Below are 20,908 nucleotides of genomic sequence, written 5' to 3'. Positions count from 1 at the left end.
CTATCCATCAAAGGCAGATGGGTTATGAAGGACCTTGTAGGTGAAGCTAAGGAGTTTAAACTTTATCTTGAAATCAATGGGAATGGCATGACCAAATTTATGTTTTAGAAAGATCTAATACAGGTTGCACTGTGAACTGTAAGGGTTTAAGACTGAGGAACAAGTTAGGAAACAAGTTGTGAGCTGGATGAAAAACGAAGAAAATCTATTCTAAGGTAGTGCTGATGAGGCTGAAGCAAAAGGGATGAATATATAGAACAACAAGACTCAGGGACTGAATGGCTGTAGTGGTATGTAGTTGCGATGTATGAGCCTGAAGATTAAAAGTTAAGAGGAAACATAGATTTGAGAGTTGCTGAAATACAGGTGGTAATTGTAGCCACAGATATAGATGATATCCACAAAGAGCAGAAAAGGGAGTATAGAGTAACTCCTTAGACAGAACCAATATTTAATGAATGGGTGTGGAAGACAACCATGCTAAGAAGTATCTAATAAGACAAAACTGAAAGATGAGAAATGACAATACTGTTAGGAGATCTGTAGACAGCTGACCCACCAATCTCACTAAGCATTAGATCTTGGAGAAAGATCAGTCAGGAGGAAAGGCTACAGTAAGCATGTGAATAGATTTTATCCACAAAAAATTGTGGAAAATATCTAAGATGTAAAGAAGACATGTCTTTCAAATCTGCAGGTAACACAAAATGGAAGGCTAATTATGACATACATCAAAATCTGAAGCGAAAATTATAGATTTAATGATGGGTCAAAATCAACAAAGTGCAATTAAGCAAGAATAAATGTAAACTTTTTACTTAGGTACAAATATCAATTGTCCAAAAATAAGACAAAGGTCCAGATTTTAAATAAAAGGTTCATTTTTAAAAAACCCAAGTTTGGACAGAGGTCCTGAACCAATATGGCGGAGTAGAAGGACATGCTCTCACTCCCTCTTGTGAGAACACCAGAATTACAACTAGCTGCTGGACAATCATCAACAGGAAGACACTGGAACTCACCAAAAAAGACACCTCACATCCAAAGACAAAGGAGAAGCCACAATGAGACAGTAGGAGAGGTGCAATCACAGTAAAATCAAATCCCGTAACTGCTGGGTGGGTGACTCACAGACTGGAGAACAATTATACCACAGAAGTCCACCCACTGGAGTGAAGGTTCTGAGCCCCACGTCAGGCTTCCCAACCTGGAGGTCCAGCAACGGGAGGAGAAACTTCTAGAGAATCAGATTTCTAATGCTAGTGGGATTTGATTGCAGGACTTCGACCGGACTGGGGGAAACAGAGACTCCACCCTTGGAGGGCACACATAAAGTAGTGTGCGTGTCGGGACACAGGGGAAGGAGCAGTGACCTCAGGGGAGACTGAACCAGACCTACCTGCTAATGTTGGAGGGTCTCCTGCAGAGGCGGGGGCTGGCTCTGTTTCACTGTGGGGACAAGGACACTGGCAGCAGAAGTTATGGGAAGTACTCCTTGGCGTGAGCCCTCCCAGAGTCCTCCATTAGCCGCACCAAAGAATGGGCAGGTTCCAGTGCTGGGTCCCAGCAGGCCAAACAACCAACAGGGAGGGAACCCAGCCCCACACATCAGCAGACAAGCAGATTAAAGTTTTACTGAGCTCTGCCCACCAGAAAAACAGTCAGCTCTACCCACCACCAGTCCCTCCCGTCAGGAAACTTGCACAAGTCCCTTAGATAGCCTCATCCACCAGAGGGCAGACAGGAGAAACCAAAAGAACTACAATCCTGCAGTCTGTGGAACAAAAAACACATTCACAGAAAGATAGACAAGATGAAAAGGCAGAGGGCTATGTACCAGATGAAGGAACAAGATAAAACCCCAGAAAAAAAACTAAATGAAGTGGAGATAGGCAACCTTCCAAAAAAAGAATTCAGAACATTGATAGTGAAGATGATCCAGGACCTAGGAAAAAGAATGGAGGCAAAGATTGAGAAGATGTAAGAAATGTTTAACAAAGACCTAGAAGAATTAAAGAACAAACAAACAGAGATGAACAATACAATAACTGAAACGAAAACTAGACTAGAAGGAATCAATAGCAGAATAACTGAGGCAGAAGAACGGATAAGTGACCTGGAAGACAGAATGGTGGAATTCACTGCTGCGAAACAGAATAAAGAAAAAAGAATGAAAAGAAATGAAGACAGCCTAAGAGACCTCTGGGACAACATTAAACACAACAACATTCCCATTATAGGGGTCCCAGAAGGAGAATAGAGAAAGGACCCAAGAAAATATTTGAAGAGATTATAGTCGAAAACTTCCCTAACATGGGAAAGGAAATAGCCACCCAAGTCCAGGAAACACAGAGTCCCATACAGGATAAACCCAAGGAGAAAACACCGAGACACATAGCAATCAAATTGGCAAAAATTAAAGACAAAGAAAAATTATTGAAAGCAGCAAGGGAAAAATGACAAATAATATACAAAGGAACTCCCATAAGGTTAACAGCTGATTTCTCAGCAGAAACTCTACAAGCCAGAAGGGAGTGGCATGATATACTTAAAGTGATGAAAGGGAAGAACCTACAACCAATATTACTCTACGCAGCAAGGATCTCATTCAGATTTGATGGAGAAATCGAAAGCTTTACAGAAAAGAAAAGCTAAGAGGATTCAGCACCACCAAACCAGCTCTACAACAAGTGCTAAAGGAACTTCTCTAAGTGGGAAACACAAGAGAAGAAAAGGACCTACAAAAACAAACCCAAAACAATTAAGAAAATGGTCATAGGAACATACATATCGATATTACCTAAACATGAATGGATTAAATGCTCCAACCAAAAGACACAGGCTTGCTGAATGGATACAAAAACAAGACCCAGGGGAAGCTTCCCTGGTGGCGCAGTGGTTGAGAGTCCGCCTGCCAATGCAGGGGACACGGGTTTGTGCCCCGGTCCGGGAAGATCCCACATGCCATGGAGCGGCTAGGCCCATGAGCCACGGCTGCTGAGCCTGTGCGTCCGGAGCCTGTGCTCCACAACGGGAGAGGCCACAACAGTGAGAGGCCCATGTACCGCAAAAAAAACAAAAAAAACCGAAGACCCATATACATGCTGTCTACAAGAGACCCACTTCAGACCTAGAGACACATACAGACTGAAAGTGAGGGGATGGAAAAAGATATTCCATGCAAATGGAAATCAAAAGAAAGCTGGAGTAGCAATACTCATATCAGATGAAATAGACTTTAAAATAAAGAATGTTACAAGAGACAAGGAGGGACACTACATAATGATCAAGGGATCGATCCAAGAAGAAGATATAACAATTATAAATAGATATGCACCCAACATAGGAGCACCTCAATACATAAGGCAACTGCTAACAGCTATAAAAGAGGCAATCGACAGTGACACAATAATAGTGGGGGACTTTAACACCTCAGTTACACCAATGGACAGATAATCCAAAATGAAAATAAATAAGGAAACAGAAGCTTTAAATGACACAACAGACCAGATAGATTTAATTAGTATTTATAGGACATTCCATCCAAAAACAGCAGATTACACTTTCTTCTCAAGGGCGCACAGTGAATATTCTCCAGGATAGATCACACCTTGGGTCACAAATCAAGCCTCAGTAAATTTAAGAAAACTGAAATTATATCAAGCATCTTTTCTGACCACAACGCTATGAGATTAGAAATGATTTACAGGGGAAAAAAACATAAAAAACACAAACACATGAAGGCTAAACAATACATTGCTAAATAACCAAGAGATCATAGAAGAAATCAAAGAGTAAATCAAAAAATACCTAGAGACAAATGACAATGAAAACATGATGATCCAAAACCTACAGGATGCAGCAAAAGCAGTTCTAAGAGAGAAGTTTATAGCTATACAAGCCTACCTCAAGAAACAAGAAAAATCTCAAATAAACCACCTAAAGGAACTAGAGGAAGAAGAACAAACAAAACCCAAAGATAAAAGAAGGAAAGAAATCATAAAGATCAGAGCAGAAATAAATGAAATAGAAACAAAGAAAACAATAGCAAAGATCAGTAACACTAAAAGCTGGTTCTTTGAGAAGATAAACAAAATTGACAAACCATTAGCCAGACTCATCAAGAAAAAGAGGGAGAGGACTCAAATCAATAAAATTAGAAATGAAAAAGGAGAAGACACAACAGACACTGCAGAAATACAAAGCATCCTAAGAGACTACTACAAGGAACTCTATGCCAATAAAATGAACAACCTGGAAGAAATGGACAAATTCTTAGAAAGGTATAACCTTCTAAGACTGAACCAGGAAGAAACAGAAAATATGAACCGACCAATCACAAGTAATGAAATAGAAACTGTGATTAAAAATCTTCCAACAAACAAAAGTCCAGGACCAGATGGCTTCACAGGTGAATTCTATCAAACATTCAGAGAAGAGCTAACAACCATCGTTCTCAAACGCTTCCAAAAAATTGCAGAGGAAGGAACACTCCCTAACTCATTCTATGAGGCCACCATCACCCTGATACCAAAACCAGACAAAGATACTACAAAAAAAGAAAATTACAGACCAATATCACTGATGAATATACATGCAAAAATCCTCAACAAAATACTAGCAAACAGAATCCAACAACATATTAAAGGGATCATACACCATGATCAAGTGGGATTTATCCCAGGGATGCAAGGATTCTTCAATATATGCAAATCAATCAATGTGATAAACCATATTAACAAATTGAAGAATAAAAACCATATGATCACCTCAACAGATGCAGAAAAAACTTTTGACAAAATTCAACACCCATTTATGATAAAAACTCTCCAGAAAGTGGGCATAGAGGGAACCTACCTCACCATAATAAAGGCCATATACGACAAACCCACAGCAAACATCATTCTCAATGGTAAAAAACTGAAAGCATTTCTTCTAAGATCAGGAACAAGACAAGGATGCCCACTCTCACCACTCTTATTCAACATAGTTTTGGAAGTTTTAGCCACAGCAATCAGAGAAGAAAAGGAAATAAAAGGAATCCAAATTGGAAAAGAAGAAGTAAAACTGTCACTGTTTGCAGATGACATGATACTATACATAGAGAATCCTAAAGATGCCACCAGAAAACTACTAGAGCTAATCAATGAATCTGGTAAAGTTGCAGGATACAAAATTAATGCACAGAAATCTCTTGCATTCCTATACACTAATGATGAAAAATCTGAAAGAGAAATTAAGGAAACACTCCCATTTACCACTGCAACAAAAAGAATAAAATACCTAGGAATAAACCTACCTAAGGAGACAAAAGACCTGTATGCAGAAAACTATAAGGCACTGATGAAAGAAATGAAAGATGATACCAACAGAGGAAGAGATATACCATGTTCTTGGATTGGAAGAATCAATATTGTGAAAATGACTGTACTACCCAAAGCAATCTACAGATTCCATGAAATCCCTATCAAACTATCACTGGCATTTTTCACAAAACTAGAACAAAAAATCTTAAAATTTGTATGGAGACACAAAAGACCCCGAATAGACAAAGCAGTCTTGAGGGAAAAAAACGGAGCTGGAGAAATCAGACTCCCTGACTTCAGACTATACTACAAACCTACAGTAATCAAGACAATATGGTATGGCACAAAACCAGAAATACAGATCAATGGAACAGGATAGAAAGCCCAGAGATAAACTCATGCACCTATGGTCAACTAACCTATGACAAAGGAGGCAAGGATATACAATGGAGAAAAGACAGTCTCTTTACTAAGTGGTTTTGGGAAAACTGGATAGCTACATGTAAAAGAATGAAATTAGAACACTCCCTAACACCATACACAAAAATAAACTCAAAATGGATTAAAGACCTAATAAAGACCAGACACTATAAAACTCTTAGAGGAAAACATAGGACGAACACTCTTTGACATAAATCACAGCAAGATCTTTTTTGATCCACCTCCTAGAGTAATGGAATAAAAACAAAAATAAACAAATGGGACCTAATGAAACTTCAAAGCCTTTTCACAGCAAAGGAAACCATAAACAACATGAAAAGACAACCCTCAGAATGGGAGAAAATATTTGCAAATGAGTCAACAGACAAAGGATTAATCTCCAAAATATATTAACAGCTCATGCAGCTCAATATCTAAAAAACAAACAACCCAATCCAAAAATGGGCAGAAGACCTAAATAGACATTTCTGCAAAGAAGACATACAGATGGCCAAGAAGCACATGAAAAGCTGCTCAACATCACTAATTATTAGAGAAATGCAAATCAAAACTACAATGAGGTATCACCTCACTCAAGTTAGAATGGGCATCATCAGAAAATCTACAAACCACAAATGCTGGAGAGGGTGTGGAGAAAAGGGAACCCTCTTGCACTGTTGGTGGGAATATAAATTGATACAGCCACTATGGAGAACAGTATGGAGGTTCCTTAAAAAACTAATAATAGAATTACCATATGACCCAGAAATCCCACTACTGGGAATATACCCAGAGAAAACCATAATTCAAACAGACACATGCACACCAATGTTCACTGCAGCACTATTTACAATAGCCAGGTCATGGAAGCAACCTAAATGTCCATAGACAGATGAATGGATAAAGAAGATGTGGTACATATATACAATGGAATATTACTCAGCCATAAAAAGGAATGAAATTGGGTCATTCTTTGAGACGTGGATGGATCTAGAGACTGTCATACAGAGTGAAGTAAGTCAGAAAAAGAAAAACAAATATTGTATATTAACGCATATATGTGGAACCTAGAAAAATGGTACAGATGAACCGGTTTGCAGGGCAGAAATTGAGACACAGATGTAGAGAACAAACGTATGGACACCAAGGGGGGAAGGCCGCAGCGGGGTGGTGGTGGTGGGGGTGGTGTGATGAATTGGGCGATTGGGATTGACATGTATACACTAATATGTATAAAATGGATAACTAATAAGAACCTGCTGTATAAAAATAAATAAAATAAAAGTGAAAAAAAAACCCCATGTTTGATATGGGCCAATAAAGTAACAGCTACTATAAAGATATACTCTTTGTTTTCTGTGCCACGTTTATCACACGCTAAATATGACCAAAACAAGAGAGGCAACCCTACTGTATTTAATCTGGTCACAAGACCTTTGGAATATTAGATTCAATTCTGGGTTCCATATTTTGAGAACAACACTGATGAAGGAAGGATCTGGAATTCAAACTATATATGGAATTGTTAAACTGGGAGTATTTAGTAAAGAAAAAATAACTTAAGATATAATGATTGTGTTTAAATATTTGTATAGTTACCATATTGAAAAGAGAAGACTGATCCTATATAACTCCTGAGTAGATGTTATATAGAATTCATTTTGGGTAACATGACATCTGCCAAAGGAGATACCCTCAAATGGATTTGAATTTGCCCCTTCACCCAGTGCAAATTTAAGGGGAATTTTAATTAAAATTCATTAAATAAACCAATAAAATACTATACCTTATAAGAGTAAATTCTTATAGGAAAATATTTTCACTAAGCTTATTCTTCACAAATGTGTTCTAAGATAAAATATTACTGAGGGGAAACGAAAAATGCACCTAACTTACTGAAGTTATATTATTTTCCTCTAAACAATTTAAAGTGGAAAAAAAGGAGCTTAAAGGTGAACTTTAGAAGCTATGTAGAAGAGTGATGAATTATTTAATAGATACTATACTGCAATTAAATATAGCAGGTTTAAAGTTACTTAATTGCTTTTCATTGTTCCTGTAGGTCTTCATGTTCCTAAATCTAAAATAGGACAAAAGTATTAATGTAACCAAAAAAATAAAGTCTTAATAAATATTTCTTATACATTTACCTTAAAAATTTAGGAGAGTAATTAATTATATAGATCTTTAGGTAAATCATTCATAATCAATGAACACAGTCCTGAATCATAATCAAAACCATAAAAGGCATAGAGAATATACTTCTCTAATACAAACTGCCTTTAAATAGCCTAGATTAAAAAAATAATCCTCTGCATTGGCTAATACTACCAGAAATCAGATAAAGAAGTTTATATAATACTGGGTTGGCCAAAAAGTTCGTTTGAGTTTTTCCATAAAATGTTACATGACTACTTGGGGAAATAATTTCTCACAGACAATAAGAATACACATTTTCCAAAAATAATAAGTTTTCTTTACTATACAACCATCAGTTGGATGAGAGCAGAAAAACACAAATGCTCACTCTATCAGATAATTTTCACAGTGTAAATAAATGTAAACTCATAAATGTAAATAAATGTAAATTTATGTAAATTATCGAGAACTAAATTAAATGAAAGAACAACTAGCTTTTCCAATTCTTGAGTGATAAATATCACTGAGTTATTACTGGTTTAATACTTGCAGTTTCTTCCCCTAAAAAGCAATTTCTACTTCTAAGCTAGATTATTCATAAGTGAGAAAACAGTATTACTTGGACAAAACCTGTTATTCCCCACTGTCCCTCCCATCTTTCCAAGTTTTCTAATTAAGTTACTGCTAAGACTAAAGTACCCTTATAACTGGAAATACAAACCTACTTAACTAAATTCTCACCTACTTTTTTTCACTCCATGAATCTTTGGAGGAAAGGATAAAACTAGCAATGTACACCATAACAGAAATAAATTAGCTCAGAACCACTGTTAAAATACCCTATTTATCATATTAAGTTCTCCTCACTAAGGACAAGAAATACAAAATCTACACCAAAACCTGTACTTCCTCATTATGTGAATCTCAAACCTTTTAACAGGGCTCCACTTAACTGTACTTAGGTAAGCATTTTTTTTTTTCATTAAAGTAGGAAATGGGCAAACCCAATAAAGCACTGCCTACTTAATCATATGATTGCCTATTTATCTGTGCTAACATATGATAATCTGAAAATAACCCACTTTTGGTCTAAAAGACACTCTGACTTTCTCCTACTCTTGCAACAAAAGAAGAAACCATTTTCCTAATTATGACTCATCCATCAAAGTAACCTGAAAGGCATAACAAAAAAGAGTGTTAGAGGTCAATGCCACAAGTAGCAGGAAGTGAGCTGGGAGACTTGAGTTTTACATCTCCACCAAAATTTCAGATCTACTCTGCATTTTCTTTTCCAAATCCTTTGGTAAAATCGGCACTCCAAGATGATATGGCTGTATTGCTTTGATTCTAAGGTATGCATGCCCCAGACTGAGCAGATAAAATCAACTCAGGCTGGAAATTAAGTTAGTATTTCCTAAACCAAAGGTAATTTATTGTGGTGGGAGGGAGTCTAAACACATGCTAGGTAGTGTTAGAAAATAACTCTAGATACTAAACTCGCAGAGATATCCCATTAAGGGCAGTGTTGGCCCAGCACTGTTCTCTGATACTGCATGACAGGGGGACCTGGCTTACATCCCAGCTCTACCACTTACTAGGGGGGTACAATCCTTAACAAGTATTTAAGGCTCAAAAGCATTTGGTTTCTTCATCTGTAAAATGGAGATAATAGTGTTAAAGATTAAATAATACACATGGAAAGCACTGAACACAATGTCTGATATATAAGTATTAACTCAAATGCTGTCAGTGAGTAAATAATTAACACAAATAACCAAGAGTTGAGAACACCATTATTTTTTTTCTTCGAAATAAAATTAAATATTAAGATCTAAACTAATTCAAAGCTAAGAAAGCAACTCAGGTCCTTCATACTAAATTTAAGTTTAGCCCTCTAGTACTTATAAAGACAGAATAAAGAGCTAAAATCAGAAAATCCTGTTCTTAAGTCTTATCTTTAATACCACTTATCAGATAAGCTTGAATAAATCATTCATTTCTATGTTTGTCTATTTCTTAATGGTAGGTCTTCTCATACCATCTGTCTATTCCAATACAGATGCACAGTGGTAGATTCATAAGGTGTGAAAATTTAACATTCTTTGTATATAGAAGGGGCTAGTATTAACAAAGTATAACAGTTTAATTATAATTCAAGTTTTCCCCTTCAAAACTATAGGCAAACATCACCCATCAAGAACATGCAGTTAATAAGGCATACAGAAATTCCAGGCATTAAAAAAAAAACTTAAACCTATTCTTTCCATTAATGATGAACAAGTATTTATAATAGTAATATAAAGGCAAAGTCACAGTAATACTATTAATTTGCTAAAACTTTATTTTTCTCCCTACTTAAAAATAGCAAGTGAAAAAAACTGTTTTATCAGATATTTAATAAAAATAACTACACAATCATTTTAACTGTCCTAGAGTTTTACAAATGCTACAAGAGATTTCACCATTAAAATGATAAAATTCAACTTACTTGTATCTGACAGTTTGTACAGTTTCTACTGAAACGTTATTAACAATGCATTTAGCTGCACATTCCAATCCTTGCCAGACAGTTGAAAATCCTGCAAATACATTTAAAAGTAAGTAAAACCAGCCCTCAGCAAAAAGATCTTCCTAAAGTTTTAGACCTTTATGTTACCTTGAACACTGCTTGCTGCTACAACCATAGCACCATCCAGGGTAGACTTCCCATTTTTGTCTTTTTTAAGAGATTCTGGAACAAGTTTGCTTCCATGCTTCTTGACATGTGGAGCTAATTCCTTTCCAACACAATTTGCTACAGTACAAACTCCGTCAACTAATATAACCATAAAAAAACAAAAACAAAAAAACTTAGCAAAAAATGTATTCTTCCCTTGATTTTACCACTCTCACTTAGCAAAAGTCTTCCATGAGCATCTAAAGTTGTTTTACTGTATAATGTTACCATTCCTATTTAAAAAAGAATGAAAACAGGGCTGGTTACTTTTTAAACAAAGGCTATTGCTTAGTTTAAGGATGTGTTTGCAGAGATTATTGACTCTTAAATATAATGTTCTTTTTGGCAATTTGCTTAGAAGAGAACCATCCACCTTTTCTATCTGCAATGCAAGACTGGTAGGTCCAACTTCCATGTTTTCCAGCTAAGCGTATTCATACTTTTTCTCCCTATCAGCAAATACTCACTGAAATAGTAATAAAGTATTTAAGTCTATGTAAAAGTAAACAAACCAAAAATCTGACTCCAAAGAATACCAAATACCAAAAAGATAATCTTACTAAATTTTATGACAATCCTCTAAGGAGCTATCTGACCATTTTAAAATACCAAACTTTAGAGCTGTGATCCTCAAAGGAGAGGGGTTTAGAGGCATATTACTAGGGAAGGCTGACACCAGAATCACTAAGTCAGCTTTATTCAAGACAATACATTCCTCACTCTTGACTCTCAACTGCTTATGCAGTGAGTTGTCCTTAAAAGAATGTGTCATATTCAAGGATAGCAAATACATTCCTTTTCAAATGCACACACACTCCCCTCTCCAACACAACAAAACCACCCCTAACCAGTGTTTCTTAGACTTTAATATGCAAATAAGAATCACCTAGAGATCTTATAAAAATGGAGATATTGAATCAGTAGGTGTGTCAAGTGCCTGAAATATTTCTAAGGCTCTCAGGTTGATGTTGCTGGATTACTGATTCTACCCTGAGTAGAAAGGCAAAACTGCTTTGTCCTAATTCTTTACTCTTAAATTTAAAACATCTAAATGAGATTTAGATTAACCTGGACTAAGAGATTATTTTTATTTAACTGAAAAAAAGTAAAGGAATCTAAAGTTACTTTACCCAGGAACTGACTGACTTTCGCTGCTCCTCCGGTAGCCTGTTTTGCTATATAAAGTCCCTTGGTCACAGTTGGACTAACTTCCACTGGTTTTTCTTCTGGTTGAATCCGTTCTCGGAGTTTAGAAGCGCCTTTCTGGATGGCTTTGCCAGTAAACTCAGCACCTTTGACCAAACCCCAACTCACCCAGGAAGCACCTTTTTAAAGGAAATTTTTGAATTGCACAAAATTAGGACTGATTATACCTTTGAGCCCTTTAACAAATAACTGATCAACAGGAAAAAAAAAACCAAGGAGTTCAATATTCAAATCCCAAACATGCCATAAATTTTCAAGCCAACTTTGTAACTGTAGTGTTCTGCCTGTAATATATACCTTTTCTAAGTAAATTTGTCTTTCAATACTTAGGTCATATATCACTCAACAACAGTTCTGTATTACTCTATGCTGTCACTACAACTTGTAGGCATCTCTATATATTACTTACCACAGTATACTACTGTTAGGGACTAATTTGGGGTCTTGGTGCCATTACGATGGTATTTGGCTAGAAGACCCAGTATCCTTGTTCTTTTTGCCTTAGTCCAGGCACCACTTTTCCCCCACATAGCCTTGAAGCTGACAGATACACCAACAACCTGTATCTCAAACACCAAGGCAGAACTTTTGCTTGTTTGCTTTGGGCTAAAGACATAAGGCAGGGGGTTCTGCTCCTTCCTCAATCCCAAATCCCTTGATCTCAGCACCTTTTAATTTGCACTTTAAACCGAACGACAAAGACATGAGAACTCCCAAAAAATTCAGGAGAAGAAAAACTCTAAAAGAAAAGAAGATCGAGCTATTTCTAGCTATTTCTCATGAGACTAGGCCCTAGCCTTTTGCTTTGCTCATGCTTCTTGCAGCAAGAATGAAAGAAGCAGAGATTGTCAGAGAGAAAGCAGGGTGACAGAGACTTCTCTAGTGAAAAGAAAAGGCCTTGAGCTAGACAGCATGTGGGAAGAGGAGAAGTGGGAAGGAGATGGGAGAACCAAGAAAACAAACACAAGGGGAACAGTTTTCCCTAAGAGGGGGGAGGAAAGTGTTACCCTCCCCTGGGGAGAGTTACAATTTTAAATATCTCCTTTTTGGCTATACCCTGAAACAATGAGCTTTTAAAAATACTTAAGTATGTTTTCCAAGATCTGTGCCATGGTTTTTACATAATTACTTCAGCCCATTAGTAAGCAAGCATCCAATGATGTGAAAATCATACCCATTTAAAAATGTGAATGAAAAGTACCAAGTAGTAACTGACTGGAAAAATTGATGTGTTTCTCTTCCTGTTTCAGACAACATGTCCACCTCCGGCTCCAACCCTATCCCCACTGTCCTACCCTTGGCAGAGGATCAGGGCTCAAACCCAGGCAAACAGGTTCCAGCCAGGAGTTCACACAACAATAAAGGGACTGAAGATGTCTAGTCAAGAAAAAAATTATATGTTTTTAGAGTTAACTGATAGATTGAAAAGTATTAGGTTAAAAACAGCTGAACTTGAAGTTAAGGAAAACTAATAAATCATAAAATGACAATGAACAAAGGAGAGCTCAAGTAGACTATAATCCTACAAAGAAACTATATCAAACAAGGGGGATAGAGTCCATCGATGACTTTCAGAAAAATAAGTGGAAGTGAGATAAATGAAAAGTCACAGGACTAATAAAGAGAAAAACTAGATGTTAATTATAAACAAGATATCACCATGGAAGAGATAATTAAAACTGTAGAGGCTGCAATAGAAGATACGGAAATACAGTATTTCATTGGTAGCTATTAAGATCTTTTAAATGGCATGTGTAATGCCAGATATAGATTTATTCTATCCATGTCTGCATCCTACACACCCAGTTAATGCTGAGAGATAGCAGGCAATGAATGAATGTTGAATAAATGAGAGGTTGGCAGATGACATAAAATGACCTAATTCAAACCTAACCCAATGGGGGCTCTATTCAGTCTACTGCCACCAATCTTCTACCTCCTCCCAAATTAGCTTATTAGACTCTACTCCATCTAAAATGTTTGGCAGCTGCCTTCTTAAAGTGTAATGTAAGTCTAAGCTTCTCACACCAATTTTCTACATGTGTAAATTTTAAGCATTGTTTTTTCACCTCTTACATTCATAAAGTATAAGACTATAGCTTTTACTGATCTTTACTCATCATTGGGCTAAGGTGAATGAGCTCAATTTAGATCCCTGGTTACTCATCTTTGTACAGAACCTACATGAGTCAGGTAGAAATAGTTTCTTGACAGATCAGATAATTTTTTCTGGAGTAAATTTTGGATATTTCTTACACCTTTCTCTGTAACTCGTACCTTAAGTATTCAGTGAGCTAGTTGTTTTTCATGCTACCTATTAAAAAGTATATAAGGAGACAGGTATTCTGATTGGCAGTTAAATAGTTTTAATGTCATTATTAGGGCTATTGCTAAAACTCTAGCCCTGAGGATACAGGATGAAAAGGAAGAGAGTTACAAGCCTGAAGACTAAAGTCCCAAGTAGTAAAGAAGGTCTCTAAGTGTTACTAGAAGGTAGTTTTGGCTCATTTTCAAATGATGCACTGCTAACAGTTCTTTTGAAATCTATGAAGAGATCTCTCCTCAGCATTAGCTGGCTCTCAGGATGATCTACTCCTTCGAATAGAACCAGTATGTGGAATCTGTATGGTACCTAGGAGTCCTAAGATTTTGTGGCCCATGGTATTTTCCAAAGATGGTCAAAAACAGTATCTCCTGTTCCACATGTTCTTTCAACATGACCTTGACATTCTTCCCATTGAGAAGTGGGGTCTATGTCACATTCCCTTGAATCTGGGCAGGCTTGTTACTTGCTTATAACTAATGATGCTGGAAATTTCCAAGAGTATGTCAGAAATGGTAATGCAGCTTCTGCCTATTTGGTGGACCATTCACACTTGAACCCTGAGCTACTACACAGATGCCAGATGAGCTTAAGGCTACCCTGCTGTGAGGAAGTCAAGAGGCATGGAGAGGTCATGTGTAGGCAGTCCTAGATCTTGAGCTCTCCTAACCCAGATGCCAACTTCAGTGTGACTGAAGGAGCCTTCAAATGATTCCAGCCCCCAGCTACTGAGTCACTAGTCGGCCTTTGAGTCTTCCTAGCTGAGGCCCTGACATCATGAAGCAGATACAAGCCATCCCTGATATGACCTTTTGGAATACCTGGCCTACAGAATTCCTAAGCGTAAACAAATTGTTGTTTCACATCATTAAGTTTGGCATGGTTTGTTACACATGGATACTATACAGTCTTATAGCAGTATAAACTCAAAAACTTAATTACCTTTGAATTTAGTTATCTACATATGTGTGGATAAGGGCTAATTTTCTGAACACTGACCTAATTAACAACTTAGCAGCCTGTAAAGTTTAGGGTGCAAGGTAGTAAGAGTGAAGGTTTTTCTTTACAACTTTTGTTTTTTTGATGTGCACCATTTTTAAAGTCTTTATTGAATTTGTTACAATATTGCTTCTGTTTTACATTTTTATTTTTTTGGCCGGGAGCCATGTGGGATCTTTGCTCTCCAACCAGGGATTGAACTTGCACCCCCTGCATTGGAAGGCAAAGTCTTAGCCACTGGACCACCAGGGAAGTCACTTTACAAGTTCTTTAAAAATCTCTTTCAAGGATAAATTTTAACTGTTACACATATATTTGAAAATTTGGCTTTATCTTTTCTACTTGTCTCAAGCAGCTCTTTGACATTGGGCAAAATATTTTGTTTGCTCCTAGCTACTTAATCATTTTTCACTTATTTTAGTTTGTTGGTTTTTCATGTTAAAGATTTCCTCTGCTTTAGACACCTCCATTATTTTAATGAGTTTAAACCTATAAACCAGAGATGGAAACCTATATTGATAGTCTATTAAATAACTAGTCAAGATCCCCTTACTGGGTCATGAATTTGACTTACTGAATAATAATGACTGGCAATGTTTTTTAAAAAACAAAATATAAGGTCTCAATCTGAGAGCTACTGCAGTTAAACTGTTAACCAATTAAAGTATAAACACATGTGTCAGTAATGATTATTTTGTTTTTAAAATAAATAATCTGAAGCCCTTTCTATCCATAATTAAACAGTAGGGTCTACTTCCCAAACAGCTTGGCTATAATTCTCAGGTCTCCTCATGCCTGTATTGCCATAAAGTTAGGCGAGTGCTACTTTGCTTCCAAAGACGGATGAATGTCATTTTTTTGGTGGAGAAGGAGGAAGGAGAGGGGAGAAAAAAAGATTAAGGGGGAATTTCAAAGGGGAAAGGAAAATAACTAATTTTATGTTCAGAGCTATTCTGAAAGTTTGGAGATTCTTGAAGCTTTCCACTACCAATTTTCCCAAGAGTAAAACAGAGAATAATATATCAAGAAGAACTTACACCAATATGACAATATGTGACATTCAAAGAGACTAGTTCCTTCTATTTTTAAATATTTATAAACTGATCATTTAAAACCAAAACATAAAATAGTATCTTTCCAAGTATTCTCTAATGGGATTCAAAGGTTTCACATTATGCAGGCAAAAAAGTTAACATTACTATAATACCTGACAAAATGTTTTGAGCCACTTTCTCACTCCATTCAGGTAATTCCTTTGCTTTTTCTTCTGAAACTGGCTCATAAGGTACAATGTGACTCAGATTAACTTCTTCACTTGAAGTACCTTTGGTCTAAACAGTAAAAATATTTCAAAATGTGAAATAAATACTAAGAGGAGGAAAAATCATAAGCATTTTGTAATAAAATATTAAGCCAACAAATACTAATTAATGAAAATATTTCCAGGCAACCTAGTTATAAGTACATTTTATTACATAAAGTGCAATACCATAACCACCGTGAAGGTGAAAACTGTTCTGGTCTTATGTTAGGTACCATTGGTAAGTAAGATTTAAATACCAACATACCTCCAATACAGCATTTATCAAATTATATTTAAATTGATTAATTTTTTTCTTTCTTTGACCACTCTGAGTTCCTTCATAGAGCTATCACCCCCTAGATATTGGTATGTATGCATACAGTACTCAGTAAGGTTAAAAGATTTCTGTTAAATGACTCAGTCAGTAAGGAAGAATGTATCCAAATAAACTGGTTTTGACAGAAATCAAGTAAAAGTAAATAAAAGTATATAAACACAGAATCTACCATTCCATTTGAATGGAAATGGGAAACAGAAATACTTGTACTTTGCTAATTTAACAGCTAGGGCCAACATTCAAAATCTCAAAGCTAAATTTGTTTTCATTCTAAAAACTTAGGAGTAGGCTAACTCAGACCTCATTATAATTTGCAACTTCTATCTTTGACAATGTGCCAATGTCCCTAATATATAAAGAGCTCCTAGAAATTGTGAAGGACTAACAACCCAGTAATAAAAATGGACAAAGAACATAACTAGACATCACACAGAAAACAAAATTCAAGTTACCCTTATGCATTTGCTCAACTCACTCATAATAAAATCGATGCAAATTAATATATTCCAATATATTTCTCTCATCATCGGATTGCCAAAAAATAGACCACCCACTCTGTTGAGCAGGCTGTGGGGAGACAGGTATGCTCCAACAGCTACTGGTGCAGTGCTGAATAGTATACTCCTTAGGGAGGGCAATGTAGCAAAATCTATCAGAATTACAAATGCATTTACCTGTTGACACAGTAACCCCATCTCTAAGAATTTATTTGATGAATTACCTGCAGATGTATGCATCAATGGCTCTACAAAGTCATTCATTGAAGCACTGCTTGTAATACCAAACAATCACACCAAACACCCCTCAATAAGAGACTGATTAAAGAAACTATGATATATTCATACAATGAAATATAAGGTAAAAAAGACTGAGGAAGTTCTCTATTTACCCCAGACTTTATTATCAAAAAATATATATATATAGGACACTCTATATGATGTTCCCTTATGTATAAGAAAGGGAGAGAAATAATTACAGATTTTGTTTGCTTTTATCTGCCTCAAAAAACCCAGGAAAGAAACACAAGATCCTAATAAAAGTAATTACCGACAGTGGCAGGAGGAATGGTGTAGACAGGGACAAAGGTGGGAGTAAAGGTTTCCAAAAGTATATATATATTTTAATATAATTGGATTTTTTTTAAACCAAGGAATTAAATTTTTAAAAATGAAGTTCTAACTTCCATTTTGGACTCCCAATGTCCTCATAAAGCTGGTCTAAGATGCTCAACATAACCCACAGTGACGGTTGGCAAGTAAAAGTAGAATATCCATGTGATATTCATTAATTCCAAAGACAATTACTGAGCACTTATAATATGGAATACAACAAAGAACAGTACGAAACTGTTTACAATTCAATACTCACACAGCGTTACTTTCTTTCACCATAGGTTTGCTTATTTCACCTTCGGGACTCATCTTAGCCATAGTGCCTTCCAGGAGGAGCCTCCTTAACTGCTTCCCACACCACTCATCTATGTGGAAGGTATAACCTAGCGTTCTAGACAACTTATGTACTTTCATCTAATGATCACATTGGGTAGAAATTATCTCTTTGCTAATCTGTCCTCCCCACTAGATGGTAAATATTTTGAGATGAGAAATTAAAAATTTTTCCCACTATGCTCATCTTTCTAGCACTCAATAAATATTTCCTAAACTCTAATCCAAATTTACCATTTGGAACATATCACAAAATCTAAGAAATGAAAGAAGAAACTACTAAGTGTATTTTTTTAAAAGCCCATTTTCTCTGTTCTGTTGACTATTAATGAAGAAATAAGGAACTGAATACAAATGGTAGTGTAAGGAAATGCATACCTAGCCCCAAGATCTTGGTGTATATAGGAAGGTGGAGAATAACACAAAACAAAAAAGCATACACGTCATTAACGTAATTATAAAAATCTTTCAAATAGTTGCAAAAAACTATCCCCCCAAACGTAGATTACCTTTTAAAACAGTTTAAATAACAAATACTTGGAAAGGGAGATATTAAAGCTGATTATAATTATTTTACCAGTGATAACTTTGTGAATCTGCAAGTTGCTCTGCTTCAGTAAATGGGGATCTTATAAATAATTTAAACTGGTGAAAGCTACCATTAGAATAGAACACACACTCATACCTTGTTGATCTTTCACTTACTCTACTAACCTTTTTCCCCCGTTTTCCCTTATGACGCACATCCTTACTGCCTGGGTCCAACTGTCTCACATCAGTGCCACTGGCTTCCTTCAATTGGTTAGAGGGGTATCTTGATCTTCCAGGGATTTGGAATTCATTTTCTCCTTCTGCCCGGTCCCAGTTGGCCTAGGGAGTAATGGCCTAAGCTTAGCTCAAATTCAAATATCCTCTAAGCTACAGTACACCATGCTCCAATAATATACCTATTCAAATGACAGTGTTTTACAACTACTTTTACTAGTTTTTCTCTATACTTTTATCTCATCACCAAACCTCAAACGTTTGAGTTCTTTGGCTCACAGGATATGGCCTAAAGCAAATTTCAAAAAAACAAAGTACAAGAGATAAATTTATAGCAGTAGTTGGTACAAGTGATCGTTAAATCAGATGCAGCTACATTTGAATTTAGTTAAACAATAAATTATAAGTTTTAGAAAACACATACAAGACTAAATGAGTTTAAAGGCAATTAACAATTGGGAGATTGGGATTGACATATATATACTAATATGTATAAAATGGATAACTAATAAGAACCTAATGTATAAAAAAGTAAATTAAATTCAAAATTTCAAAAATAAATAAATAAAGGCAATTAACAAACCTCATGTCCAGTTTAACTACTCTGCATTGTTGGAAGGCTGATTTTGTTTTTCCATTTTTGCACTCAACACTAAAGATAATCTGCTTGCGTACACTTTGCTGAATGAATGCTTAAGAGTAAAGGCAAATCAAAAGTATAGCTAGTAACTAGCTTTTGTTTACTGTTGGAGTTCTAGGACAATACAGAAAACTAAAAATAACATTCAACCAAAAAAATAAAACTGAACAGAGGAAGCAAATATATAACCTAAAGGTCAGTTTAATTTCTTTCCTAGAGTCCAGTAATACAGGCCAAATGAATGTAGGGGTAAAGGGAGAAACAGCTCCATAAAAGGTCTGGAATACTTAGGGAATGTCACTTCATTCAGCTAGTAAACAGCAAAGCTTATTAGACTTAAACCTATATCCATTTGACCATGTTGCTGCTTTTGTAAACTCCTCTCCTAAGCACATCGAGGCTACACAGACTTCTGAATGGGGGTCATGGGTTTTGTTAACGCAGCTTAAATATCTAGTATTTAAGAACATGTTGATCACCAGGTCATTCTCATATATAGTTCTTACAATGTAATGCTGAGATGACTCTCCGACCTTTCACTTAGCTGGTGATCTGCTCCCACCACCTCTGATCTTAAATTTTTAATACAGGTATGGATTAAAAGTGTATTCTATTTCCTCAGAAAAAAGGAACCAATCTTTCATGACTGAACTCAAAGGAAACTATTTTGTGAAATCCTCCCAGACCTCCTTTCACTTTTATTTCCATCACCTTTCATACTGTACTGTGGTTATTCAACAGACTGTAAGGTGCTCAAGAATAAGAGCTGTTATATATGTATCTTTATAGCCTCCTCTGTTCTTTCTTCCCACCCCATCATTTAACATAGAACCAGGTTAAATAATGAATTCTAAGTATCTGCTGACTGAAAGAGAAAATAAAAGATTACACTACCATGCTGTCAATCTCCTTCAACCTCAGATAACTGTCAGTATTCACAATCAAACATATTTTCCCCCTCTTGTCCTACATTAGGATGGGCAAGAACACTTAAAAAAAATATCTCCATTATACTCTATTTCAACTCCCTATAACAGGTCAGCATGTGGGCAGAGGAAATGGGCTTTATAAATAAGGCAAGTTCACAGGATGACCAACCGTATTTTAAATCACATTTTATTTTGCCTTCGTTCATCATGAGAACAAAGACAATTCCCTCAAACAAAACATGTTCCTCAAGTCATACCCCTAAAATGTCCAATATTACCCAGATACTAATGCTGAAATTACCGTCACTTCACCATTTAGTCCCATTGGCCCACTTTCCCAACTGAGAAGTAAGACAGTGTTCATAACAAAAGCAAATATT

At 36.1% G+C, this 20,908-nt stretch overlaps 1 protein-coding gene across 10 annotated transcripts in view; it reads right to left on the bottom strand.

Moving 5' to 3' along the window:
* SPART (spartin) overlaps positions 1 to 20,908 on the bottom strand; it is a 273,868-nt gene that overhangs the window by 4,584 nt on the left and 248,376 nt on the right. For 9 of the 10 annotated variants that reach the window (XM_033410119.2, XM_033410120.2, XM_033410112.2 and 6 more), the window contains 5 exons: positions 18,909 to 19,064; positions 16,317 to 16,440; positions 11,712 to 11,906; positions 10,522 to 10,680; positions 10,354 to 10,444 (listed from right to left, as the gene is read on the bottom strand). In XM_033410119.2, coding sequence (XP_033266010.1) covers positions 10,354 to 10,444; positions 10,522 to 10,680; positions 11,712 to 11,906; positions 16,317 to 16,440; positions 18,909 to 19,064 — 725 coding nt within the window. The remainder of the gene's footprint in view (positions 1 to 10,353; positions 10,445 to 10,521; positions 10,681 to 11,711; positions 11,907 to 16,316; positions 16,441 to 18,908; positions 19,065 to 20,908) is intronic. The other variant, XM_033410121.2, reaches the window with a different exon arrangement.

Source organism: Orcinus orca, chromosome 18 (assembly GCF_937001465.1).
Source record: "Orcinus orca chromosome 18, mOrcOrc1.1, whole genome shotgun sequence".
Classification (NCBI taxonomy): Eukaryota; Metazoa; Chordata; class Mammalia; order Artiodactyla; family Delphinidae; genus Orcinus; species Orcinus orca.
This window is presented reverse-complemented; position numbering and strand designations above follow the sequence as displayed.